The sequence below is a fragment of the Stenella coeruleoalba genome, assembly GCF_951394435.1.
Source record: "Stenella coeruleoalba genome assembly, chromosome: 15".
NCBI classification, from domain to species: domain Eukaryota; kingdom Metazoa; phylum Chordata; class Mammalia; order Artiodactyla; family Delphinidae; genus Stenella; species Stenella coeruleoalba.
In genome coordinates this window covers 31,805,981-31,831,708 of record NC_137161.1, presented here as the reverse complement: position 1 = coordinate 31,831,708, position 25,728 = coordinate 31,805,981, and the positions used below count along the sequence as shown (strand labels likewise).

The 25,728-nt window shown below is 45.0% G+C and overlaps 1 protein-coding gene across 4 annotated transcripts in view; it reads left to right on the top strand.

The window, feature by feature from the left end:
* RASSF2 (Ras association domain family member 2) overlaps positions 1 to 25,728 on the top strand; it is a 49,166-nt gene that overhangs the window by 8,280 nt on the left and 15,158 nt on the right. For 3 of the 4 annotated variants that reach the window (XM_079944639.1, XM_079944638.1, XM_079944640.1), the window contains exons 2-5: positions 12,801 to 12,890; positions 15,334 to 15,409; positions 18,015 to 18,166; positions 21,253 to 21,341. In XM_079944639.1, coding sequence (XP_079800765.1) covers positions 12,832 to 12,890; positions 15,334 to 15,409; positions 18,015 to 18,166; positions 21,253 to 21,341 — 376 coding nt within the window. In that variant the 5' untranslated portion in view covers positions 12,801 to 12,831. Of the gene's footprint in view, positions 1 to 7,528; positions 7,827 to 12,800; positions 12,891 to 15,333; positions 15,410 to 18,014; positions 18,167 to 21,252; positions 21,342 to 25,728 lie in introns of those variants that run through there. The other variant, XM_079944641.1, reaches the window with a different exon arrangement.

Below are 25,728 nucleotides of genomic sequence, written 5' to 3'. Positions count from 1 at the left end.
CAGCCTCCTGGAAATGTTCTGGAAACCCCTGGATGAGCTGTTTCTCCTGGGTCTGAGATCTGCTATGTGAAGCTTTCCCCACACCTGTTGTAGGGCATTAATGAGGTTAAAAAAGGGTGGATGTGAGATGCCCCACAGTGGCTACCCCAGGGGAGGGCTCAGCACACACTGACCCTTCCTCCGCTCGCCTTCCTTACAGCTTTCAAGGGCGAGGAACCTGCCTGTCTCTGGCGGTGGAGGAGGCCAGCGCTTTGGGCTTTTGGGTTTCCAATCCTGGCCCTGGGTAGCAAGGAGAGGAAACCCTAAGATCTCTGCACACAAAGCTCATAGTCTCAGCCTATAACACCAAAAAAGGGAAGCTGCTGGGGTTCCCTTAGGAAGGGGATGTGAGGTCAGAGATGAGTTTCAGAGAAGCACTTAGTAAACAGGAAGCATGGCCAGAAAGAAACCTGTGCTTGTAGGAAGTGGGGAACTGGAGACGGCCTCCTCACCTGCCAGGATAAGCCAGCAGTGCCTGGAGCTGACGGCGAGTGGGGGCTCAGAGCATGAAGAGTGACACAGAACTTGGGCCCTCCCTGTGGGACAGGGCTCCACTTAAACCTTGCAGTTATTGGGCTGGAGGAAAGCTTAATTTGCCCTTCTGAAGGCAGGACTTTAAATACCCCATAAAATAGCCCTCGGTTTTGAGAAATGCAGGTGAAGGAATGCTTAGTCTTATGTGTCTTGTATGCCTCCACTAACTTCCCACTCTTTCCTCATGCCAAGTCAGTTACATGGAGTTTTGCACTTTGTTGAGTTTTATCCTGTGAGGGGCCATCTGGGCAGGGTCCCTCTGGCTGAAGATGACAGAGGCGCTGCTTCCCTTCCATCAGGGAGGCAGAGGTGGCCAGGACATTCCCTGGGGCCTACAGATACTGGAGGGTTCGCTTTCTGGGTCTTTGTGTTCTCTGAGCTGGAGTCTAAGTTCTTTGCACACACACACACTCCCTCACACACCCATACCACACATTCATATGTGCACTTGCACGCTCTCTCACACCCATACGGACACATTTACACACACACTCTCCCTTACATATCTACATCTATACATTTACTCACATCCACACCTACACATCCACACACATACCGCTTCTTCTGTCTGGAGTTTTTGCTTCCTTTATGCCTTTTTTGGCCCCATTCCAACACCCTGCTCATCCCCTGTGAGGCTAAGGTTTCCTTCTAAATATCCGTCCTGAAGTCAAAAGCTTGTGGATGTTGACGGGACTTCCCTATAAACAAGTAGTTGCTCATCTGGGCCCGCGAAATGATCGTTTGGCGGGGGGTGACTGTTGTGACTCTCGGGGTCACTCGCCTGGCCACCTGCCCGCTGGCGTGAGAGTAGGAGGCAGGCCTTCCCGGCAGGCATCCCGAGACCATTCCCTCAGATCTTCCCCAGCCACACTGAGGGACTCACACCTGTGTGAGGAAGGCCTAAGCAAGAAGGGTCAAGGACCCAGCTGTCAGTGGAAGGAGCTGGGACTTTGCAGACCTTGCTGCTGGCAGGAGGGCGCCCAGCTTGGCCACCTGTCCTGCTGAATCTCAGGTCCTCATCTGGCAGGTGGACCAGACAGAGACTGCCTCCTGAGATAGAAGTGAGGTTGCCTGTCAGCAGGGGTCTCGTACCTGTTGTCAGTCAGGCACCCAGGTTTTTTCCAGAAGGAGGGGGGCAGGCTGTTTTTGGGGCCCATGAGTGTAGGGGGTAGCTTGTTCTTTAGACAGAGGGTGAGATGTGTCTGGGGATTCGTGGCTCTGTAACATTGCAAATACCTGGGTCCATGGATGGGATCTCCATCCCAGGCTCCTGCAAGGTCTGCTTTCCCTTCAGCTTGTCTGCCAGGCCAGTCACTGACTCACCTGCCTTCCCCAGGGCTGTGGCCAGCAGCTGAAGCCAGCCTCCAGCTGCCTGTCCTACTCGGAGACCCTCATGTCCAGCCAGGGCACCACAGAAGGAGCACTGGCCTCATCATGTCAGCTCTGTGACCTGGGACAATTCACCTGACCTCCGGGACCTTCTGTTTCCTCATCTTTAAAGTGATAAAAATAAAGCCTTCCCTGTGGGTTCTTGTAAGGAACAGGAGAAGGCTTCTAGAGTCTTGTCACCAGCAGCACCAGCATCCCTTGGGAGCTTGCTAGGAATGCACATTCTCAGGCCCCACTCTAGAGGTACTGAATCAGAAATTGGGAGGAGGCGGACAGGAATCTGTATTCAATGAGCCCTCTGGGGGATTCTGATATACACTTCTCTAGAATATGGCCAGGTCAGGTGACTTTTAGCTGAAAACTCTTTCTTCCCATTCACCTCAAGAGAAGCTGTACTAAATAAGGCTTCTGCTTTGCATCAGACAGTCCTGGGTTTGAACTCTAGCTCTGCCTCTTCCTGGCTGTGTGTCTTTGGACAAGTTACTTCACTTCTTTGTGCCTCAGTTGCTTCATCTACAAAATGGGAATATTATTGTTTCTTTCTTCATGGGGTTGTTACGGGGATTAAATGAGTCGAAGCAGGTATTATCTAGCTTGTAGTAAGCTTGCATTTCTGGTAGTTGTCTATTATTCACACTTGTTGTTTTATTATTAACATAGTAATACTGTTGTGATTGTTCTGTTTCCTATTTGTGAGGGAAACAGGAGACCAGGGCCTCCTTTGACTAGTCTCCTGTTAGTTCTCTTTGCTACCTGCCTCCACGTTAAGTGCCCTCCCTCCTCAGGCAGGACAAGCCAACCTCTTCCCAAATACCTTCGCCTCCCTTTTCCCTAACCTCTAACGTCCTTTTGGGGTGTGGAGGGGCAAAGCTTTGTATTCACATTCACAATAAAGCTGAGGAAGTAGAGTACATATACCCAGTACACTTGACCTTATCTCTCCCTTTGGTGCTGTTTGATGTTCTTTTCCTGAGCAGAGTGACTGAGAACCATGTGGGTGGTTCCCTGGGGGCCTGGACACGGGGTGGGAAAGGGATGGAGGAGGCACATGAGTTTGACCAGTAAGTGGGCCTTTTATTGAAGAAACCATGTAGATGGAAGGCAAAGTATGCTGTTTCCTTCCTAGGCAGCACGAATTTTGCCCATGTTTAGGGCAGGCTCAGGTGGAATCTCTTGTAATCTCTAGATCTTGGCAGCGCCCCAGGTCGCAGCTCAAGTCTCCTTCCTTGTGTGGCGCAGTAGGGCTGGGGTTTCCTGTTTGCCATCAACACTTCTTCCTGCCCCCACACGAGGAGGCTGAAGTGCGGAGGGGCCAGCACTATCTCCTCTCCCACTGCTTGGTTACAAAGCAGGCCCTCAGGAGACCTGATGAGGCGGTCTTCGATGCTGCCTCGGATAGCATGAAGCCATGGATAGTGTGAAGCACCGTGTCAGATAACTTTCTTCTCCAGCCCTAGAGCTCCAGATCGTCCCCAGAGGGCAGGGCCGACCAGGGTTCAGAGAAGAGGTGGGGAGAGGCCCCAAAAGGGGAAGCTGCAGGCCCCCAGCTGGTGTTTCCTTTGCATCTGGGGCCTGCAGCTGGCTCCCTGGCTTCTGGGGTGTGGTGCCCTGGTTTGGTGATGGGGCCCCTTGCATCAGCTCTGTGCCTGTACACACTGATCCTCGGGGATGCTCTGCACTGTCCCCTCTCCCCTTTGAAATATTAGTAATGGGAAGGGGGGCACTAAAGACTCAACTCAGTTTGCTTTCAGAAAATTCTGTTCCTTCCATTCTTGAAAGGCTTCGTTGAGATGCATTTGGGAGTGTCCTCAGTTTACACAGCTCTATCCCCATCAGATTTCATAGTGGTTCTCAGCCCTGGTTGTACATTGTCATGACCTGGGGAGGTTTTAAAAATGCTTGTGGCTGGACCTCCTCCCGGAGGGTCTGATGAAATTGGTCTGAGTTGCAGCCCTGACATCAGGAATTTCAAATTAACCCCCTACCCCATTCCCCCTCCAAGAGAGTCTAATGAGCACCCAGAATTAGAACCTCTGAGATGTGTGTCCTGAGTTCAGCTGTTACTCCTTCCCACTTTGGTTTCAGCTGAGGCTTGCCAAGTGCATGTCCCTCTCGCTGGTCAGGGGGTGGCTCTGTGGGGTTTGCCCCACTGGGAATGCTTCATGGAATAAGCCCTCCCCTTTCCCATCCTGTCTCTCTCTCTCCTAGTTATATTTTCTTAGAGACTGGGACTGCCTGGGTCCTATAAATTCATTGTTGCTCTGGCACCCCCCATCCTACCCTGGAGCTGAGGTGGGAGTGGGGTGGGGCCTGGCTCCTGTTATGCAATCAGAAAGACCCTTTAGGAAACAGAAAACAAACAAAACACCACAGGGGTTCTTCATCTCACTCTGGACTTTCCAGCCAGGGGTGGCCCCCCTTTCTGTTCTGTATTTGCCTGCTGGGGACTTTCCAGTTGATCAATAAGATGAGAGACACTTGGTCTCTAGGCTGGAACAGAAACTGTGTAGGGATTAGCTAGCCTCCTGGGGATGCTCTGCGACCAGATAACTTCAGTGTGTTCTCTGGGCTCCCTGACAGAAAGCGAGTGAGGGCACAGGAGTCTGGAGGAACCAAGAGCTAAGAACAGAGGAGCTTCTGCTCTCTTTGAACAGAGCTTTGATGCCTTTCCCACCTCCTCAAGCTTCCTGAGGACTTAATGCTTGCCCTCATCACAGGAAACTGAGCTGGTTAATTTCAAGAGCCTGGCTGGCCTCTCATTTATTCTTGGGGAGGCTGGAAACACCTGTGAGTGGGGGGGGGGCGGGGGGAGTGGTTCTGTGAAATGAAAGAGGAAAGGATCCTTTGTGCAACAGCTACAGGGTAGCTACAGGATTTTGGCTGGTCTAGAACTTGGGCAAGTCTGTCCCCATTCCTGCAGCTCAGTCTTGTACCGACTGCACCTGGAGATCCTGTGCAGGCAGCTGTTTTGTCCCAGCTTGAGAGTGGGTAGAGGAAGGTGATAGAGCCAGGAGCTTCAAGCTCTAACGTGGAGCAGGTGTCGTGGCCGCTACTGGTACCCACCCAGATCCCCTTTACCTATTTTTTTAAAAATAAATTTATTTGTTTTTGGCTGCATTGGGTTTTCGTTGCTGCATGCGGGCTTTCTCTAGTTGTGGCAAGTGGGGGCTACGCTTCGTTACGTGCGCAGGCTTCTCTTGTTGTGGAGCACGGGCTCTAGGCATGCGGGTTTCAGTAGTTGTGGTTAGCGGGCTCTAGAGCGCAGGCTCAGTAGTTGTGGCTTACGGGCCTAGCTGCTCTGTGGCATGTGGGATCTTCCCGGACCAGGGCTCGAACCCATGTCCCTTGCATTAGCAGGCGGATTCTTTTTTTTTTTTAATAAACTTATTTATTTATTTGTTTCTATTTTTGGCTGCGTTGGGTCTTTGTTGCTGTGTGCAGGCTTTCTCTAGTTGCAGCAGGTGGGGGCTACTCTTTGTTGCAGTGCGTGGGCTTCTCTTGTTGTGGCTACTCTTGTTGCAGAGCACAGGCTCTAGGCACACGGGCTTCAGTAGCTGTGGCTTGTGGGCTCTAGACCGCAGGCTCAGTAGTTGTGGCACACGGGCTTCCGCGGCATGTGGGATCTTCCCAGGCTAGAGATTGAACCTGTGTCCCCTGCATTGGCAGGCGGATTCTTAACCATTGCGCCACCAGGGAAGCCCCCCCTTTATCTACTGCCTGTTATGGGTGTGGACTGCCGACAGGTCTCAGTTGCTCCCTAGTCTTGAGAATTTCTCTTGCAGGATAATGCCTGGGTGCTCACCCCCTCCTCCCAGAGGTGGCTCTCAACCAGCGACTGACTAGCATGGGGTACAAAGGCCTGGCCTGCCTGTCTTAGGGTGGGACAATTCGGTGGAGTTGTTCACGCCCTAGAGCTCCCATGGGATCAGGCTGTGGCTGGGCTCCAGTTCCTTCCCCAGCCCAGTCCTTCTTCCCTCACTCCCTTACAGGTTTCTCCTGAAATCAATTCCTTAATAACTCATGTGCACAAGAATCCTCATTTTGACCTCTGCCTCTAGGAATTCCCTAACCTAAGACAGCAGGTTAGCTTTCTTTGGGCTGACTGTTGAATCCACTGTCTCCGCTGAAGAATTAATAATGAGAATGGGAATATTTGCAGGAGAGAGGCACAGTGTAAGAGCTGAGGGTCCAAAGAGAGAAAGCTGTAGGCCTAGGAGAGGAAAGAAACACCAAATGAATGGTTTCTGTGTGGTGGTATAAGTGCTGTGATGAAGGACAGGCTGAGGTGTGGGTGCCTATCCCCCCAACACTGCCCAGGGACAGCGAGAACAGTTTGTAGGAGGAGGTAAGTTTTGGATCCGGGTCTAGGGAACATGTGCGTTTGTTTGGGTCTGAAAAGCATGGGCACACTCACAGAGCATGAAAAACAGGCGTAGAAAGTTCTTTGTAGCTGGGATGTCATCATCTTCAATAGCTTAGGAACCTTCCCTTTGTCAAGACATTCTCTTGGATCTTAGGGATGGTTGTGCCCTCAAGTTGTCCTGGGAACAGGCAGGAAGTAGTGGATGGGTCTTCACATGGGAAGTGCTAGGTTCTGCTGACAGGCTGCATGGCATTGCCCAGGCATTTAATGGAGCTGAGGAGAACCCAGAACATGCCAGGGCATGAAATGGTGCCAGAAGAGAGGACTGACTGGTTAGTGGCCTCAACAGGTCTCCACTGTAACTAGTTGACTAGGAGGCTCATGTCCTGACTTGGCAAGCCCAATGGTATTCACATCTCCAGACATGTTAGCAGACATGCTTTGTAGTTAGTAGACATTCAATATACATTTTATCTTTTAAAGTTTTTCTAAAGAGAAGTTGTACTGATCTAGAAGTCTTGAGGGCTAAATGGCCACGTTCACAGGGGTTCAGTAGGTTTAAATATGTTTTAGACTTCTAAAGAGTGACTCCACATCAAAGATTATTTGTGTCAAATCTGCCCTTTCATTCCTGTCCCATTCTGTCTCTCTCCTCCTTTCTCTGTATGGGAAGCAGTGAGCTGTCTCCGTTCTGTGCCTGAGATGCTGGCTGATGTGGGAAGCACCCTCCTTCCTCTCTGTCTTGCTTTCCCCTCTTCAAAGAGATGGTGAAGATTGGTTCTATATTCTCAAGGCAATGTGGAAGTGATGCTTGGAAATGATCCTTACAAGGCATTGTGGAGTCCAGGAGGGCTTCATAAATTCTTGATAATAACAGAGAAGGCAGAAGAATTGCAGCCAGCTAGCTGAGCAAATCCCTCTCTTCGAGACTGTAGATATTTGGCAGGCACCCTTGGTAGAAGTGTCCAATTGAATGTGGATCCCAGCCCCATCAACCTTCTTCCTCTGACTCTTCCTTGTGTGAGAACAATACTCTGCTTAAGCAATATTGGACTGAACTCTAAATTTCCGGCCTTTTGTTTGCTCTGCTACTGTGTTTGCCTTAAAGTGTATGTAAATGTAGCTGGCTTTTTTTTCCTCTCCAGCTGGCTGGAGGTAGCCAGTGATTTGTGGTGATGGTTGGAAAGTTTATGAAGACAGATGCAGTTGTTGTCCTTGAGATAGACAAAGGAGGGGTTGGGTCCTAGAATCAGCTACCTGTAATTTCAGTTCAACAATGTGGTCGGCTGTGTAAGTATTTTCCTAACATTCCTAACCCAAGAAACGTAAAAGTAAGAAAAAAGGTGGGGAGAAGTCAGGCTGAAGACAAAGATTGGGCCAAGTGAGTCTATAGGTCAGATTTATAACAATGGCCTTGGTGAAGTCACTCAATATGTAGACAGAGCTTTAGAGAATTCCCACATTTGGGCCATCAGACTACTTGATGATTTATATCAACCTGGTAAGTAAAAAATAGTGATAAGGGAGATTGAACATCTTTATTAACTATTTGTATTTATTTTTCTGTGAACTATCTGTTCATGTGCTTTGACAAATTTTCTATTGAGTGTAGTCTTTTTCTTATTGAATTATTAAAGACTTTTACATATTGAGATTAACATTTCATAATATGTATTGTAAATATTTTCCCCCAATTTGTCATTTGCCTTTTGACTCAGGATAGGGTAAACTTTTTTTCTAAACAGAAGCTTAAAATTTTTACAAATTGGTATCTAGTTTTCTTTTTTCATCATGCCTTCTGGGTTTTGGGTCAAGAAAGTTTTCCCCAGTTCAAATTTCCCTACATTTCCTTCTAGCATTTTATGTTTTTAATGTTTAAGTTTTTAATTCATTTATGATTCCTTTTGGTGGAAGAGTAAGGTAGGGATTTAGATTCCGCATCTCCCCCTTTCCAAAGGCCAGTCAATTCTCTGGCAACATTTTGTTTTATTAATCTATCTTTTCCCTGATATTTAGAAAGGTAGCACACATTCTATGTTCCCAAATATGTTTGGGTCTATTTCTGTATGTGATATTGTTTCATTAATCTGCCTGTTTTCCTCAAGTACCAAATAGTTTTAGTAACTGCAGAGAAGACTTAATTTCTCTAATTGGTACTTTCAGTAGATTTAAGAGGATGTAGTGTCAAAAGGGATTTGTCTTGGGAGCAGGACAGATTGCTTTCAGATCCAAAACAAAATTACCAAATTATAGGTTATTATGGAGGCAGTGAATGAGAGTCCTGCAGAAAATCCAATCAGTGATTTAGAAAATTATCTGTAGAATTCTGGGGAAAATAAGGAGGTGGAGACTGTGAGTAAAAATTATACGAGACTTGGAGGATAACTGCAGGGATGTATGTAAGTATGTATGTATGTATGTATAGTGCTGGAGAGAGGGGATAGAGACATTGCAGAAGAAAAAACAAGAATGGAAGGAAGAGAAGCAGGAATCAAAGCAAGTATAGGATATTTCCCTGGCTGGAGAAAGACCTGAATGTTCAGGATGAGGTCTGTCAATGGCCAGGCACTACTAATCTGATTTCTACTCCATCCAAGCTTTGGCATTGGCTCTGACCGAGGTCCCCCATGATTCTGTGTGGTAAATCAGAGACCCCTCTGGGTTTCCCTTGGGCTCCCACCACCAGCTCCTGGCTCTGCTGATCTTGGCCTTCTTCTCAGGGCCCCCTGTTCTCTTGGCTTCCAGGATACTGCGTCTCCTGTTTTCCCTCCCCTTATAGGGACTCATCTTTTCTCTGCCCATCCCTGACCTACTGGGTCCTTTGAATCCCTGCCCTTGGCCCTGCCCCTTCAGCCCTCCCTGCTCTCTCCCTGGTAATCTTGCCACTCTCCTGACCTCCCTTCCTTCAGCCAAGCCAGGATTCCCTCCCTGGGAGCTCCACACTGTCACTCTCCTGGGCCGCAGGGCTGGCTGTGCTTCTTGTCATCTGCATCACGGGGTTCCATGGCCCTGCCTCAGACTCAGCCCGTGTTCCTCACACCAGTGCTTGTGACTGTGCATGGCCACCTTCATCGCTATCCTCACCAGTAGCCAGGCATCGTGCTGGACTCTGCCTTTACCCTCATGTCGAATCTGGCCCTTTCCAAATCTTTTTATTGATGGATCATGACTTTTTCTCTACCTCTTTAAACTCTTTAGACTCTGTTACTCCATCCCCACTGCCTGCTTCCCTGGGACAGGCCTCTCAATTGGTCCCCCTACCTCTGTTTTCTTCCCCAATCCTTTCTCAAAGTAGACAGCAGAGTGTGATAATCATTCCAAAATTCAACTCAGATCACACCCTTCCCTTATAACTCCCCTTGTTTTCCTATTGCCACTATAAAAAAATCATCACAGACTTGGTGGTTTGAAACAACAAAAATATACTCACTTACATTCTGGAGGCCAGAAGTCTGACATTGGTTTCAGTGGACCAAAACTAAGGTGTCAGTAGGGCTGCGCTCCCTCTAGAGGCTGTGGGGGTAATTTCATTTGCTTGCCTTTTCTGGCTGTGTTCCTTGGCTCATGGTCCCTTTCTCCACCTTTCATCCACAGCGTAGCATCTTCAAATATCTTTCTCTGCTGAGGTTGTCTGTAGAATCTCCCTCTGCCTTTCTTATTAGGGCACTTGTGTTTACATTTAGGGCCCACCCAGGTAATCTAGGTTAGTCTTCCCATTTCAAGATCCTTAATTTAATCACATCTGCAAAGTCCCTGTCACCATATAAGGTGACAGTGACAGGTTCCAGGGATTAGGACCTGGATATCTTTGGAGTCCATTATTCAGCCTACCACACCCCCCATTGTACTGCAAAGTCCAAACTCCTCCATATGGTCAAGGTCCAGCACACACACCACCCCATCCTGGTGCATGCTCCTGCCTGGACCACTCTGCCCCTCACCTTTGCCAGCTCTGTCTCATCACTGAGGTCTCAGTTTAGAGTTCACTTCCTCCAGAAAGCTCCTGGGACCCCACCCAAGTCCAGATCAGGTGCCTTTCCCGTGTGCTGCTGTGGCACCTGCCCTCCTCGATAGAATTGTCTTTCCCCTCATATCCCCTCCTGCTGGACTATGTACACTTGAAGGCAGGTCTGTGCCAGTTTACTTGCTGTTGAACTGCCATCAGTAAACGCAAAGCTTTGACACATCTTAGGCACACAATAAATGAACGTATACATTTACATATGCATAGAAGAGGTGCTTTAAAAAAAATGGGTATTCACTAGTTACGGTAATTGTCACTTAAGAAAAAAAGAAAAACTTTCTCAGTAGTCTGACTTTCTTTCCTTTTCCTTTTTTTGCAGTACATATATACTCCAAATTTTATGATTTTTTTTTTCCTTTTTTGAAGAATTGAAAAATTAAAATTTAGAGAGAACAGTTGTGTTCTTGGGGTACCACTTTTGGGTATACAGGTGGGGTATGAATTTTCTGAATGGAACTCTGCCCTCCACTCCCCTCCTCCCACTTATACCCCTTCCTTAGGGAGCCTTTGTATTAGTTTCCTGTTGTTCTTGTAACAAATTACCAAAACTTAGTGGCTTAAAACAATACAAATTTATTATCTTCTGGTTCTGTAGGCCAGACGTCTGACATGGGTCTTCCTGGACTAGAATCAAGGTTTTGGCAGGGCCTGTGTTCTTTTCTAGAGGATCTAGGGGAGAATCCATTTCCTTGTCCTTTCCAGCTTCCAGAGGCCACCCACATTCCTTGGCTAGCACCCGATTCCCCCAACTTCAAAGCCAGCAACAGTGGGTTGAATCCTTTTCGCATTGTGTCACTATAACACTGATTTTCTGCCTGCTTTTTCCATTTAAAAAATTTGTGGCAAAACACACATAAAATTTGCCATCATAACCATTTTAAGTGTACAGTTCAATGGCATTAAGTACATTCACATTGTTGTGCAGCCGTCACTGTCATCCAGCCACAGAACTGTTTTCATCTTGCAAAACTGAAACTCTATACCCATTAAATAGTAACTTGCCATTCCACCTTCCCTAGCCCCTGGCAACCACCATTCTACTTTCTTGTCTCTATGGATTTGACCTAGGTACCTCATGTAAGTAAAATCATACAGTACTTGTCCTTTGGTGACTAGATTACTTCACTTGGCATAATGTCCTCATGGTTCATTCATGTTGTAATGTGTGACAGGGTTTCCTTCCTTTTTAAGGCTGAATAATATTACATTTTATATATATTTATATATATATATATATATATATATACACACACACACATATGCCCCCCACATATATATGTGTGTGTGTGTGTGTGTATATATATATATATATATATATATATATATATATATACCCCCCACATTGTTAATCCATTCATCCACTGATGGATATTTGAGTGGCTTTCACCTTTTGGCTGTTGTGATTAATTCTGTGAAGAACATGGGTGTACAGATATCTCTTCAAGGTCCTACTTTCAGTTCCTTTAGGTATGTACCCAGAAGTAGAATTGCTGGATCATATGGCAGTTCTATTTTTAAGTTTTTGAGAAACTGCCATACTGATTTCCACAGCGCTGCACCATTTTACGAATTCCCACCAATAGTGCACAAGTGTTTCAGTTTCTCTGCATCCTCACCAACACTTGTTGTCTCATGTCTTTTTGATGATAGCCATTCATCAAAATGTGAGGTGATATCTCATTGTGGTTTTTTCAAAAAATTTTATTGAAGTATAGTTGATTTATAATGTATTTAATTTCCACTGTACAGCAAAGTGACTCCGTTATACACATATGTATTCTTTTTCATATTTTTTCCATTATGGTTTATCACACGATGTTGAATATAGTTCCCAGTGCTATACAGTAGGACGTTGTTGTTTATCCATCTTTTATATAATAGTTTGCAAGACTTACGTTTCCCTGATGATTAGTGATATTGAACATCTGCAATCTAAAGCCTCCCAACAAAGAAAAGCCCCAAGACCGGATGGTTTCATTAATGAATTCTACCAAACATCTAAAGAAGAGTTAATACTGATCCTTCTCAAACTCTTACCAAAAAATTGAAGAAGATGGAACACTCCCAAACTCATTTTACAATGCCAGATCCCAAAGCCAGATAAGGACATTACAATTTAAAAAAAAACGAAAAAAAAACACTGCAGGCTGAAATACTAGATGAAAGAAAATATAAAAATTCTCAACAAAATACTGGCAAACTGAATTTCAACAGTGCATTAAAAGGATCATACACCATGATCAAGTGGGATTTTTCTCAGAGGCTGTGGCAAGCAGTGGCAGCAGCCAGCAGTGTGGCATTTCCCTGGCCCTGGGTCAGTGTTGGGCTGCTCGAGCTGTGGATCTGGGGCAGGGACAGAGAGCCATGTGCTCCCCACCTCTGGTACATGGTCTGCTGAGTTCCTAAGGACACAACCTGACTTTAACCTCTGTCTTCACCTTTCAAATATAGGCCTCTCGTCTGATGAAAAGAGAAAGGAAGAATGGACTACAGTCACCAAACTTCCCTAGTCCCATGTGGACAAGATAAATACATTTCCAAGTAAGATTTTTTGCTATGGTATTGTGTTTGCAGTGGCCAGTCCCATGTCAATGGAAGCCACTGGCAGAGGAGCCTCCTCTGTGCATGAGAGGAGCTCATGTGTGTGAGAAGGAGAAAGCAACTGAGTGTGGACTAGTGAGAGCATCAGCAAGGTTGCTGCTATAGATAAAAAACATGCCCCCATGGGGCTTCCCTGGTGGCGCAGTGGTTGAGAGTCCGCTTGCCGATGCAGGGGACGCGGGTTTGTGCCCCGGTCCGGGAGGATCCCACATGCCGCGGAGCGGCTGGGCCCGTGAGCCATGGCCGCTGAGCCTGCGCGTCTGGAGCCTGTGCTCCGCAACGGGAGAGACCACAGCAGTGAGAGGCCTGCGTACCGCAAAAAAAACACAAAAAACAAAAAAAAACATGCCCCCAGAGCCTGGCCATAGAGAGTGAAGTTAAGGAGGTCTTTAGGACATGGTACCCTTAGGGGTTCAAAAGAGATGATGTCCTGGAGGGCTTCCAGGAGGAGGAGTTGGCGCTGGCTGCTCACTGTCTTGTCTGTGGTATACCCCAGGGAAGTCCTGGCTGGGTTGTGTCCCTGTGCTGCTGGGGTTCTGGCTAAAATGGGCACAGGTGCCCCCTGAATAGCAGGAGACAGTTTCATTGCTTTATATGCACTAAAGTCTTTTGAACTCAGATTTTTGCTGATATGGCAGGGCCTAAGCCAAAATAGACTTTTTTAAATTATAAGTTTGCAGATATATTTTTACATTCAGCACAGGGATTTGTACATATTTTTCTCTATCTTAATGAAATGTTTAATTTATTTGAGACCAAATTGTTTGAATTCCTTTAGACACACTTGGCCATACACAGGCACACCGTTGTGTGAGCTGTAGATCATACTTATCTCTTCACTGATGGATTTCCCCTGGGGCTTCTACTGACCAGTACTTTTAAATCCTAGTTTCAGATCCTTGTGTTCAAAAGTATCAAACAGCTTTTGTTTTAGGTTATTTGGAGTCACATTTTTTGCTAATTCACTCCAGCTTATCTAGGTTTAACTTGTCTGGAACTTCTTGGAGTTTCCAGCCAGTTTTGACCTCCTGTGTGGCCCCAAATCTCTCCATTGAATGGCTGGACTTAGAGGGACTGAACTCCCTTGCCTCTTGCCTGAGTATAGGCAAAAGAACACACCTCAGCCTCCTCAAGCCCTTCCCAGGCCTCCCCTCATTCACTTTCAGATAAAACTTGATCACAGCATTTTCAGGTTTGACAGCTCTCACTCTGATCACAAAGGGTGTGACATGCTCTCTCACATTTAGTAGAGCTGTGCTCCCAGGGGGGCCACTTGGAAACCAGTATTTAGAGGCCTTGTAAGGTTTTTAAAAAATATTTTTATAAACTAAAAGCACCTAGAATAGATTAAAAAGATAAAAGCACCTAGAAGGGTACATTGCTAGGATTCAGAAGCCCCCTCATGCCCACTTCTAGTCACCACTCCCAAAGGTGAACCACTGTCTGAATTCTGAATTCATATAAATGGAATCATACAATATGTGCTCTTTTGTGTCTGGCTTCTTTCACTCAGCGTAATATCTTTGAGATTCATCCGTGTTATGTGTAGTTCATTCATATTCTCATTGCTGCTCCATTGTGTGGCCATAGCTGCCTTTATTCATCTGTTCCACTCTTGATGGGAGTCAGTAAATTTTTTTTTTTTTTTTTTTTTTTTTTTTTTTGCTTTACGCGGGCATCTCACTGTTGTGGTCTCTCCTGTTGCGGAGCGCAGGCTCAGCAGCCATGGCTCACGGGCCCAGCTGCTCCGCGGCATGTGGGATCTTCCCAGACCGGGGCACGAACCCATGTCCCCTGCATCGGCAGGCGGACTCTCAACCACTGCGCCACCAGGGAAGCCCGGGAGTCAGTAAATTTTTAAACACATGATAAGGTCATGTCAATGAAGCATAAGTCAGTGGGACCCAGGCCTGTCCCTTTAACTTTCTGAAATTCTAGGAGTTTCTGAGTCTTGTGAAGGTTTGTAGTGATTGTCCCCTCCTCACTCACAGCATGTGTGAGGGAGGAAATGCTGTGGAGAGGCTGGAGAAATCCTGTCTATGGGCTTTTGAAGTGTGTTTGCCTCTATGAATCTGTGATTTATTAAGGCCTGCATATTTAGCTTGGGTTTGGGGAGTGTTGTGAGAGATGCCAACCTTTGTCAGCAGACCAAACCTGCGTTGGTTTTCTGGAGTTGCTCTTTACATCCAGTCTGTTCTAGGTAGTATTTACTCTTGACCTTGACCTTGAACTCTGGGTGTGTGTATGTGTATATGTACACATGTAGACAAACACCCAGACTGGAATGACTGAAGGCCAGCTTAGAGGTGAGAAAAAGAGGGAATAACTGCATTATAAGTGGCTTCACCTGAGATTGTGACACCTCTTTTATTTTTCCCTTAAGGAACGAACTTCTTCTGCATCTGAAGACCTACAACTTGTACTATGAAGGCCAGAATTTGCAGCTCCGACATCGTGAGGTAAGGAGTCCCAAGGAAGATCTGTGAGGCTCCTTCCCTGGTGGCCAGCCCAGTCTTTGTCTCCATGTCTCCTGGTCTGAGAGTCCCTGCCTCTCCTGCCACAGTGAGGAGCCTCTCGATGCTAGTGATGTTATTGGGAGTCCCTAGAGTTCTTCAGAAGGAGACCCCAGGCCCAAATTTGTTCTAAAAAGGATGAGCTTTTCTGTTCTGGAGACATTGCTGCGGCTGTGTGGCTGGGCTAGCGCCAGCCTCAAAAAAAGAACCCTCCCTTTCATGAAATGACTCTTTCAGCTAACTCTCAAGCAGCCTTCCTCCTTTGGGGCAATTCAGGAACTTCACACAGTCCTCTACGTTGACACATCTGGGCCCATGTCCTATTGCTGAAGCAACCTGGACAAGTTACATAAGCTCTGGGTGGTAACTCTTGGCCCTTCCCCACAACTGCAGCAGCCTTCCTCGAGTGCCTTCTTGGAGTGTTCTTTGTTATCCATCTGTCTTTCCCCAGCCCCCATCCTGAATCTAAGCTTATTCATACTGTATCCATTTCTGTAAAGCCTGTTTCAGATAGATGGTGGAGTAATATATACTCAAATGTCCTTGACCGATAAGAAATTGTGTGTAATACCCTTCTAAACATATTTTCAGGTTGTCAAGCCATGGGGATTTAATTCATAGAAACAAACGGATATCCAGATGGCAGAATTTCAGCTACTAAGGCAGGCTGGTTGGGAATACTATGTAGTGGCTTTTTGTATGTGCCTCAAACCACACCACATAGGCAAAGTCCTACTTTGGGTTAAATTCTGCCCTACAATCATGTGATATAAACTAATGATGCCAACCTTGACCAGCTAGAAGGCCATATATGACCTGTGCTTCAATAAAGCTTTTCTCCCTAAGATCCCCAAATGCCCTAAAGTTGCTGCACTCTTCTAACTTCTTTATTACCCCCTCCCTCTCTAAGGATGATCCTGGGGCCCGGGTTAGTTGTTCAGTGAACAAGTATCATCTTCGTTTATGTGGCTTGTCCTGAAGATGTGACCATAGCCCAGATATCAGGTCTTGGCCCTGCTTATAAAATATGGGTTCATGCAGGGGACACGGGTTCGAGCCCTGGTCTGGGAAGATCCCACATGCCATGGAGCAACTGGGCCCGTGAGCCACAATTACTGAGCCTGTGCGTCTGGAGCCTGTGCTCCATAACAAGAGAGGCCGCGACAGTGAGAGGCCCGCGCACCACGATGAAGAGTGGCCCCCGCTTGCTGCAACTAGAGAAAGCCCTCACACAGAAACAAAGACCCAACACAGCCATAAATAAATAAATAAATAAATAAATAAATAAATAAACAAAAACAAAAAAACATGGGTTCAGAAAGGTTTTTCTGAAACTCTAGAAAGAAAACCTGACCCTTTAGGCATTGTCCTCAAACCCTCTACTAATTAGTGGCTGGACCATTAGCAAGGTCGTTAAACAGCTTTTCTGAGGTGTCCTATAGGTGATTAAAAGGTTTTATGGTGATTAGTGAGATCCACTTCTTTGGGATAAAACATGCAAATGTTTTTAGAAGGGTTTCACATTTAAATTCTTATCAGTCAACAACCCTTGAGTATAAAGTTGGAATTCTTACAGGATTTATTCACCTCTTGGAGAGTTGTTATGTAGCACATTAGCTAATTATTGGCCTGGGAAGTTCTGCTGTTAAGAAATCTGATTAACACATCATCTCCCAACTCATGATCACACGATACTCTTTTTAAGGTAACAATTGATCTGGTAGAGGAGCTAGTATTCTGTTAAACAAACTTGAGGAAATATTACTTTAAATCTCCTTCAACCAGTGGGTCAGATTAACATATAACATGTTATAGCTAAAGACACATCACTTTCCATAGTAGGGGAGGGGAAAGTAGCTAGTTTAAGGTTTTAGCTCTTGCTTCTGTTAGCAGGGTTAGTCTCACATACTTTAAGAAATGTAATTGGACTTCCCTGATGGCACAGTGGTTCAGAATCTGCCTGCCAATGCAGGGGACACGGGTTCAAGCCCTGGTCTAGGAAGATCCCACATGCTGCAGAGCAACTAAGTCCATGCGCCACAACTACTGAGCCTGCGCTCTAGAGCCCGCGAGCCACAACTACTGAGCCTGTGTGCCACATCTACTAAAGCCTAGAGCCCATGCTGCACAACAAGAGAAGCCACCGCAATGAAAAGCCCATGCATCATAATGAAGAGTAGCCCCCACTCGCCGCAACTAGAGAAAGCCCGCACACAGGAACGAAGACCCAACACAGCTAAAAATAAATTAAAAAAGAAAAAAAAATGTAGTTAATTTCTTTAAAGTCATTAGTATAAAAACAACAAAAAAACATTGTTATAATTTGCACATGTCTATGAATTTTGAGGCAACTTTGCCCTGACCTCTGAGGTCAGCTTCAGAGCCTCAGGGGTAGTTTACAAGTGGAGAGAGTGTCTTGGAGCTGGGGTGTGACTGTAACTTGGGTGCACCCAGCTGGACACATCATGGATGCTGTCAGTTACCCCCAACAACATGGTGCTGGCTTCCTTGAGGCTTTTCTGGGCTCACCCTGCCAATTGTTTTGTGGCAGGAAGAAGATGAGTTCATCGTGGAGGGGCTGCTGAACATCTCCTGGGGGCTGCGCCGGCCCATTCGTCTACAAATGCAGGATGACAATGAACGCATTCGCCCTCCTCCATCCTCTTCCTCTTGGCACTCCGGCTGTAACTTAGGAGCTCAGGGGTGAGTGAAGAGAGATGGGACTGGGGGGTGACCAGGGGTATCTGGGGGTTCCATCTATTCTCAAGCAGGTAAATTCCACCTTCTTCCAGCAAGCCTTGATCCCAGCTCCTATTCCCACTGCCCCCTGCCTTCGACTTGGGATGAGGAGAAAGGGGTGTATGTTGGTGTTATTGGGCTTCCATGCCTGTCACCACAATCACTGAGTGAGAGTCAGAGTGATGAGGGGAGATGCTGAGTCAGAGAGGAGAAGCACTAAGGCCTGGGTGAGCAGCATGCCTTCCCCAGCGTGGAGACCCCTAGTCTCTGAGGGGTATCGTAGTGGCCAGCCAGGCCCAGTCTGCAGATTTCTGAAAGGACACCTGATGCCCCAGCATCCTCCCCACTGGGACCACTCCTTATAGAACAACCCCACCCCAGAGACATTTAGGGCTCAAAACTTCTGTGCAAAGCTCTCTGTGTCTGAGGGGAACCTGGAAGAGGAAAAAGAATGTCAGGCCCTGTCCAAGCCAGCCAAGCAAGGTCTGCTTCAGGCCACACCTGGAGTTGGGTGGTGGCGTGATGGTCTTGAGAGGTTCCCTCTCCTTGGTTCCCACTGGAAGGTCTGTGAAGACTAAGCCTGTTCCTCCCTGTAGCCAAATGAGTAGTTCAATGCCTCTAGTAAGGCACACCCTCTTTACTGTCTTTCTGGGGCTTCAGTTTTTAGGACCAAGTGACTATCCCTTGTTCCATCCTAAAATTTGCTGATACTGAATGCCTTGGGGCCAGAGCGTGGGTGGAGTGCGCCAACCGTTCAGCCAAACCACAGTGATGTTTTTTCTGTTTTAAATAAGAACCAAGCCCTTTCTGTTGACCCCATTGAACATTTTGTTAAACTCCACAGCCAAATCTATTCTTTGCTAAAGTTGAGAGAAACCTACAATGTGGCCAAAGCCTATTACTGATCTGGTTTCTTTCCAAGGGAATTTAAGGAGGAAAATCTTTGCCTGTCCCATCAGCGCCAGGGCGTCCAGTCAAGGTTCTCTGGTTTCATCTAACTTTGACGGTTTTATACTCTGCTTTGTTTTCAGCACTTTCACTGTATTTGGTTTCGAGTGGGCCAAACCCTTTCCACAGCGCCAGCCCAGGCCCTGGGGTGTTACATTCTGTTTCCTAAGTGAAATGATTTTTAAAATTCCACTTGACCATGTGGCCTTTGGCTGGCCTACTAAGGGGTCTTTCATGCTATACACTTATTTCTTTTCCATTCCGTGTGGCATCAAGCTGGTCTTGGTTGGTTCTTGAAACCTGCAAATACTTTGAGAGAGTTTTCAGGAATGGTAAATAATGTTGTCCCAGTGCCTGCTATAATAAAGTGAATGCCTGAACCACTGTGTTAAGAAGCATGCTGAGACCAGTTTCTGCTTTGGCAATAAAGAGTGCTTTGGACAAGGGAGTGGGAAGGGGCTGCTATGGGTGCCAAAAGTTCACCATTCCTGAGAGGCTCTGCTCAGTTTCATTCTGGGGCTCAGAAGCCCACTGGTTATAATACAATAGGCAGTTCTTTCAGATTTTCAATTTTAAATTGTCTTCACTTAAAATTAGCATCCCTTGGGATTTCCCTGGTGTCCAGTGATTAGGACTCTGCATTCTCATTGCAGAGGGCCCAGGTTCAATCCCTGGTCTCAGAACTAAGATCCCACAAGCCACATGATGTGACCAAAAAAAAAAAAAAATTATCCTATCTCTGCTGAGTCCCAGTGTTACCAAACCACACTTGGGTCTGCTCATCTACGTGCAGTAAAGCCAATTTAGTGACACCAGGTTGTGGTGAAGGAAAGTGCTGCGTTTATTGCAGGTCCAAGCAAGGAGTCCATGCAGTTAATGCTCAAAATCCCGAACTCTCCGATGGCTTTCATCGGAGAGTTTTTAAAGGCAAGGTGAGGGGAGAGGGTCGCAGGGTGGTAGATGCTCTTCTGATTAATTGCTGGTGAGGTGATTGGGTGGTATTTCAGGAGTCAACATCATCTGGTTCCAAGGGGTTTGGGGTTTACCTGCTTGTGGTCAGAATGCAGTTAACTTCTTACACCTGGTATAAGAAGATACTTTTAATATTTGCAAAGCAACTCATGGACATGGCTCAGGATACTATCTATAGCCCTTGAGGAGGAACTAAAGGTCCTTGACTTTGTTTTTTGGCTAAACTGTTATTATCAATATTTTGTCTTGCTTGACTGTTTTCCTTAGTTTCTGCATTTTCTCACTTCTCTGATTAAATTTGTTCTTTGGAACTCAGGGAAGGCCTAGGAGGCTAAAGCTTTTTTACAAACAAGAGGAGCGGGATACAGGGGTCTGTTCCTGGGAAGCCCCCACAGGGTCCTGCTTTGTTTCACCAGGGCACCTGCATTCTTCTCAACATGGGATGGTCCTAATTGGTTAAATATTATTCTCCTTTCTGGCCAAATCCTCTGTTGATTTTCGATGTGTTTCTCTGAACTGCCACTGTACTTTTAGGCTTTGAGGAGTATTTTCCAGCTATCATAGCAATACCAGGTCTCAACTCAGATTGCCTGCTTGTGACCCTTTCTCCAGCAACCCTGAGAACACTGCCATCAGGGCCACTTCCAAAGCTGCCCTGACTCTTGTAGCAGCCAACCTATTACTTTCCATTCCTGCTAGATGGTAGAAGCAATTTCTGAGTTATTCCTCCAACAGAAGTTGGTCTGAACTAGAATCTTGTCCCTAGAAGTAAATGACCATTATTAGGGTTTTCTAAATAAGCTATAGAATTTGTACGTGCTTAGAAACTCAGCACAGGCACCACACAAGTGTTCTTTGTTGTTCTCTGTCCTGGACTTCATGTTGCTGCAAATACTGGGAACAAGCATTTTCTCCCTCCAGAACTCCCCTTCCCTGCCCAGTGCTTAGCCCAGGAACTGGACCAGCCTCATGAGACACTCAGCACAGCCTACCATGTCCTTTGTCACCTGCTGTGTGCTGGTACCCAGCCTTGCACAGGCCAAGTGCTCCCTTTGTACGAGTGGGGTGGGGTGGGACTGGGGGCGTTCTTCTGCAGGGGCTGAACCTTTTGTTTGTTTTCTGCTCACCAGCACTATCCTGAAGCCCCTCACCATGCCCAACATTCCAATCTCAGAGGTGGATGCCCTGCCTGAGAATGATCAGACATCAAGTCCCACAGGTACATGCATGGTGGGAGGATCCTCTAGTTTGGGGCCGACTGTGTGAAGACTGATGTGATGAATGTTGTACACTGTTACTTATGTTTTGAAAACAAAATTCACATGGTTCAATATTCAAAACTTATTTAAAAAAAGAATTGAAAGTTTCCCATCTCATCCACCCACTGAGTTTCCCTCCCTAGAAGCAAACTGAAGGCATTCTTCCCAAGATACTCTTTGCAAGCACAAGGAAATACACACCAACAAAGCTTAATGGTTGGATGTCATTTCTTTTCTTCCCATTTTAATGTAAGTGGCTGCATTTTGCACATCCCTTTTCTATTAGTTTGTCTTGAGGATTGTTCCATACAAACCCATGGAGAACTTCTGCATTCTTTACAGCTCTGCTGTATTACATTGTATGAAAAAAATGATAATTTAATTGCTCCCTATTGATAAACATTTAAGTAATCTTTAGTCTCTTAGACAAACAAAAGTGTAGAGTGTCCTTATACATGTCTCATTTCACACATTTGTCAGTGTCTGTAGGATTCTTTGAAATCGAATTTCTGGATCTGAGGCTATGTGCATTTGCAATTTTGTTAGATATTGTCAGGTCGACATTATCTTGCAAGTCCTTATATCGTGCTTATCCTGTGCAGACATTGTTCTAAGCACTTTAAATGAATTAACTTATTTAAACCCTCACAACAATCTCATGAGGTGGGTGCTATTGTTATCCTCATTGTATGGATGAGGAAACTGAGGCACAGAGAGTTAGTGATATATGGTGTTGGGAAGGAAGACAGTTTTCTCTACCTTCTAGGTTCTTCTGGCTGGTCTAAGAATTAAATTGACATGAGACAGATTAACAGGAGAAAATCAAACAAAAGTTTAATAACATGTAAACTTGGGAGAGTTACTCAGAAAAACTGAGTAACTCACCAAAATGGCTGATGCCCTCACCTATTTTTGTGTCTGTGTTTGAAATTTATTTTATTTTTTTACATCTTTATTGGAGTATAATTGCTTTACAATGGTGTGTTAGTTTCTGCTTTATAACAAAGTGAATCAGTTATACATATACATATGTTGCCATATCTCCTCCCTCTTGCATCTCCCTCCCTCCCACCCTCCCTATCCCACCCATCCAGGTGGTCACAAAGCACCGAGCTGATCTCCCTGTGCTATGCGGCTGCTTCCCACTAGCTATTTTACGTTTGGTAGTGTATATATGTCTATGCCACTCTCTCACTTTGTCACAGCTTACTCTTCCCCCTCCCCATATCCTCAAGTCCATTCTCTAGTAGGTCTGTGTCTTTATTCCCATCTTACCCCTAGGTTCTTCATGACATTTTTTTTTTCTTAAATTCCATGTATATGTGTTAGCATACAGTATTTGTCTTTCTCCTTCTGACTTACTTCACTCTGTATGACAGACTCTAGGTCCATCCACCTCACTACAAATAACTCAGTTTCGTTTCTTTTTATGGCTGAGTAATATTCCATTGTATATATGTGCCACATCTTCTTTACCCATTCATCCGATGAGGGACACTTAGGTTGTTTCCATCTCCTGGCTATTGTAAATAGAGCTGCAATGAACATTTTGGTACATGACTCTTTTTGAATTATGGTTTTCTCAGGGTATATGCCCAGTAGTGGGATTGCTGGGTCACATGGTAGTTCTATTTGTAGTTTTTTAAGGAACCTCCATACTGTTCTCCATAGTGGCTGAACCAATTCACATTCCCACCAGCAGTGCAAGAGTGTTCCCTTTTCTCCACACCCTCTCCAGCAGTTATTGTTTCTAGATTTTTTGATGATTGCCATTCTGACTGGTGTGAGATGATATCTCATTGTAGTTTTGATTTGCATTTCTCTAATGATTAATGACGTTGAGCATTCTTTCATGTGTTTATTGGCAGTCTGTATATCTTCTTTGGAGAAATGTCTATTTAGGTCTTCTGCCCATTTTTGGATTGGGTTGTTTGTTTTTTTGTTACTGAGCTGCATGAGCTGCTTGTAAATTTTGGAGATGAATCCTTTGTCAGTTGCTTCATTTGCAAATATTTTCTCCCATTCTGAGGGTTGTCTTTTGGTCTTGTTTATGGTTTCCTTGGCTGTGCAAAAGCCTTGAAGTTTCATTAGGTCCCATTTGTTTATTTTTGTTTTTACTTCCATTTCTCTGGGAGGTGGGTCAAAAAGGATCTTGCTGTGATTTATGTCATAGAGTGTTCTGCCTATGTTTTCCTCTAAGAGTTTGATAGTATCTAGCCTTACATTTAGGTCTTTAATCCATTTTGAGCTTATTTTTGTGTATGGTGTTAGGGAGTGTTCTAATCTCATACTTTTATATGTACCTGTCCAGTTTTCCCAGCACCACTTATTGAAGAGGCTGCCCTTTCTCAACTGCATATTACTCCCTCCTTTATCAAAGACAAGGTGACCATATGTGCGTGGGTTTATCTCTGGGCTTTCTATCCTGTTCCATTGATCTATATTTCTATTTTTGTGCCAGTACTATACTGTCTTGATTACTGTAGCTTTGTAGTATAGTCTGAAGTCAGGGAGCCTGATTCCTCCAGCTCCATTTTTCGTTCTCAAGATTGCTTTGACTATTCGGGGTCTTTTGTGTTTCCATAAAGATTGTGAAATTTTTTGTTCTGGGTCTGTGAAACATTCCAGTGGTAGTTTAATAGGGATTGCATTGAATCTGTAGATTGCTTTGAGTAGTAGAGTCATTTTCACAGTGTTGATTCTTCCAATCCATGAAAATGGTATATCTCTCCATCTATTTGTATCATCTTTAATTTCTTTCATCAGTGTCTTATAATTTTCTGCATACAGGTCTTTTGTCTCCTTAGGTAGGTTTATTTCCAGATATTTATTCTTTTTGTTGCAATGGTAAATGAGAGTGCTTTCTTGATTTCACTTTCAGATTTTTCATCATTAGTGTATAGGAACGCAAGAGATTTCTGTGCATTAATTTTGTATCCTGCTACTTTACCAAATTCATTGATTAGCTCTAGGAGTTTTCTGGTAGCATCTTTAGGATTCTCTATGTACAGTATCATGTCATCTACAAAACAGTGACAGCTTTACTTCTCTTTTCCGATTTGGATTCTTTTATTTCTTTTTCTTCTCTGATTGCTGTGGCTAAAACTTCCAAAACTATGTTGAATAAGAGTGGTGAGAGTGGGCAACCTTGTCTTATTCCTGATCTTAGTGGAAATGCTTTCAGTTTTTCACCATTCAGGATGATATTGGCTCTGGGTTTGTCATATATGGCCTTTATGATGTTGAGGAAAGTTCCCTCTATGCCTACTTTCTGCAGGGTTTTTATCATAAATAGGTGTTGAATTTTGTCGAAAGCTTTCTCTGCATCTATTGAGATGATCATATGGTTTTTCTCCTTCAACTTGTTAATATGGTGTATCACATTGATTGCTTTGCCTATATTGAAGAATCCTTGCATTCCTGGAATAAACCCCACTTGATCATGGTGTATGATCCTTTTAATGTGCTGTTGGATTCTGTTTGCTACTATTTTGTTGAGGATTTTTGCATCTATGTTCATCAGTGATATTGGCCTATAGTTTTCTTTGTGACATATTTGTCTGGTTTTGGTATCAGGGTGATGGTGGCCTTGTAGAATGAGTTTGGGAGTGTTCCTCTCTCTGCCATATTTTGGAAGAGTTTGAGAAGGATAGGTGTTAGCTCTTCTCTAAATGTTTGATAGAATTTGCCTGTGAAGCCATCTGGTCCTGAGCTTTTGTTTGTTGGAAGATTTTTAATCACAGTTTCAATTTCAGTGCTTGTGATTGGTCTGTTCATATTTTCTATTTCTTCCTGATTCAGTCTAGGCAGGTTGTGCATTTCTAAGAATTTGTCCATTTCTTCCAGGTTGTCCATTTTATTGGCAGAGTTGCTTGTAGTAATCTCTCATGATCTTTTGTATTTCTGCAGTGTCATTTGTTACTTCTTTTTCATTTCTAATTCTATTGATATGAGTCTTCTCCCGTTTTTTTTTGATGAGTCTGGCTAATGGTTTATCAATTTTGTTTATCTTCTCAAAGAACCAGCTTTTAGTTTTATTGATCTTTGCTATCGTTTCCTTCATTTCTTTTCCATTTATTTCTGATCTGATCTTTATGATTTCTTTCCTTCTGCTAACTTTGGCGTTTTTTTGTTCTTCTTTCTCTAATTGCTTTAGGTGCAAGGTTAGGTTGTTCATTCGAGATGTTTCCTGTTTCTTAAGGTAGGATTGTATTGCTGTAAACTTCCCTCTTAAACTGCTTTTGCTGCATCCCATAGGTTTTGGGTCATCGTGTGTCCATTGTCATTTGTTTCTAGGTATTTTTTTATTTTCTCTTTGATTTCTTCAGTGACCACTTCGTTATTAAG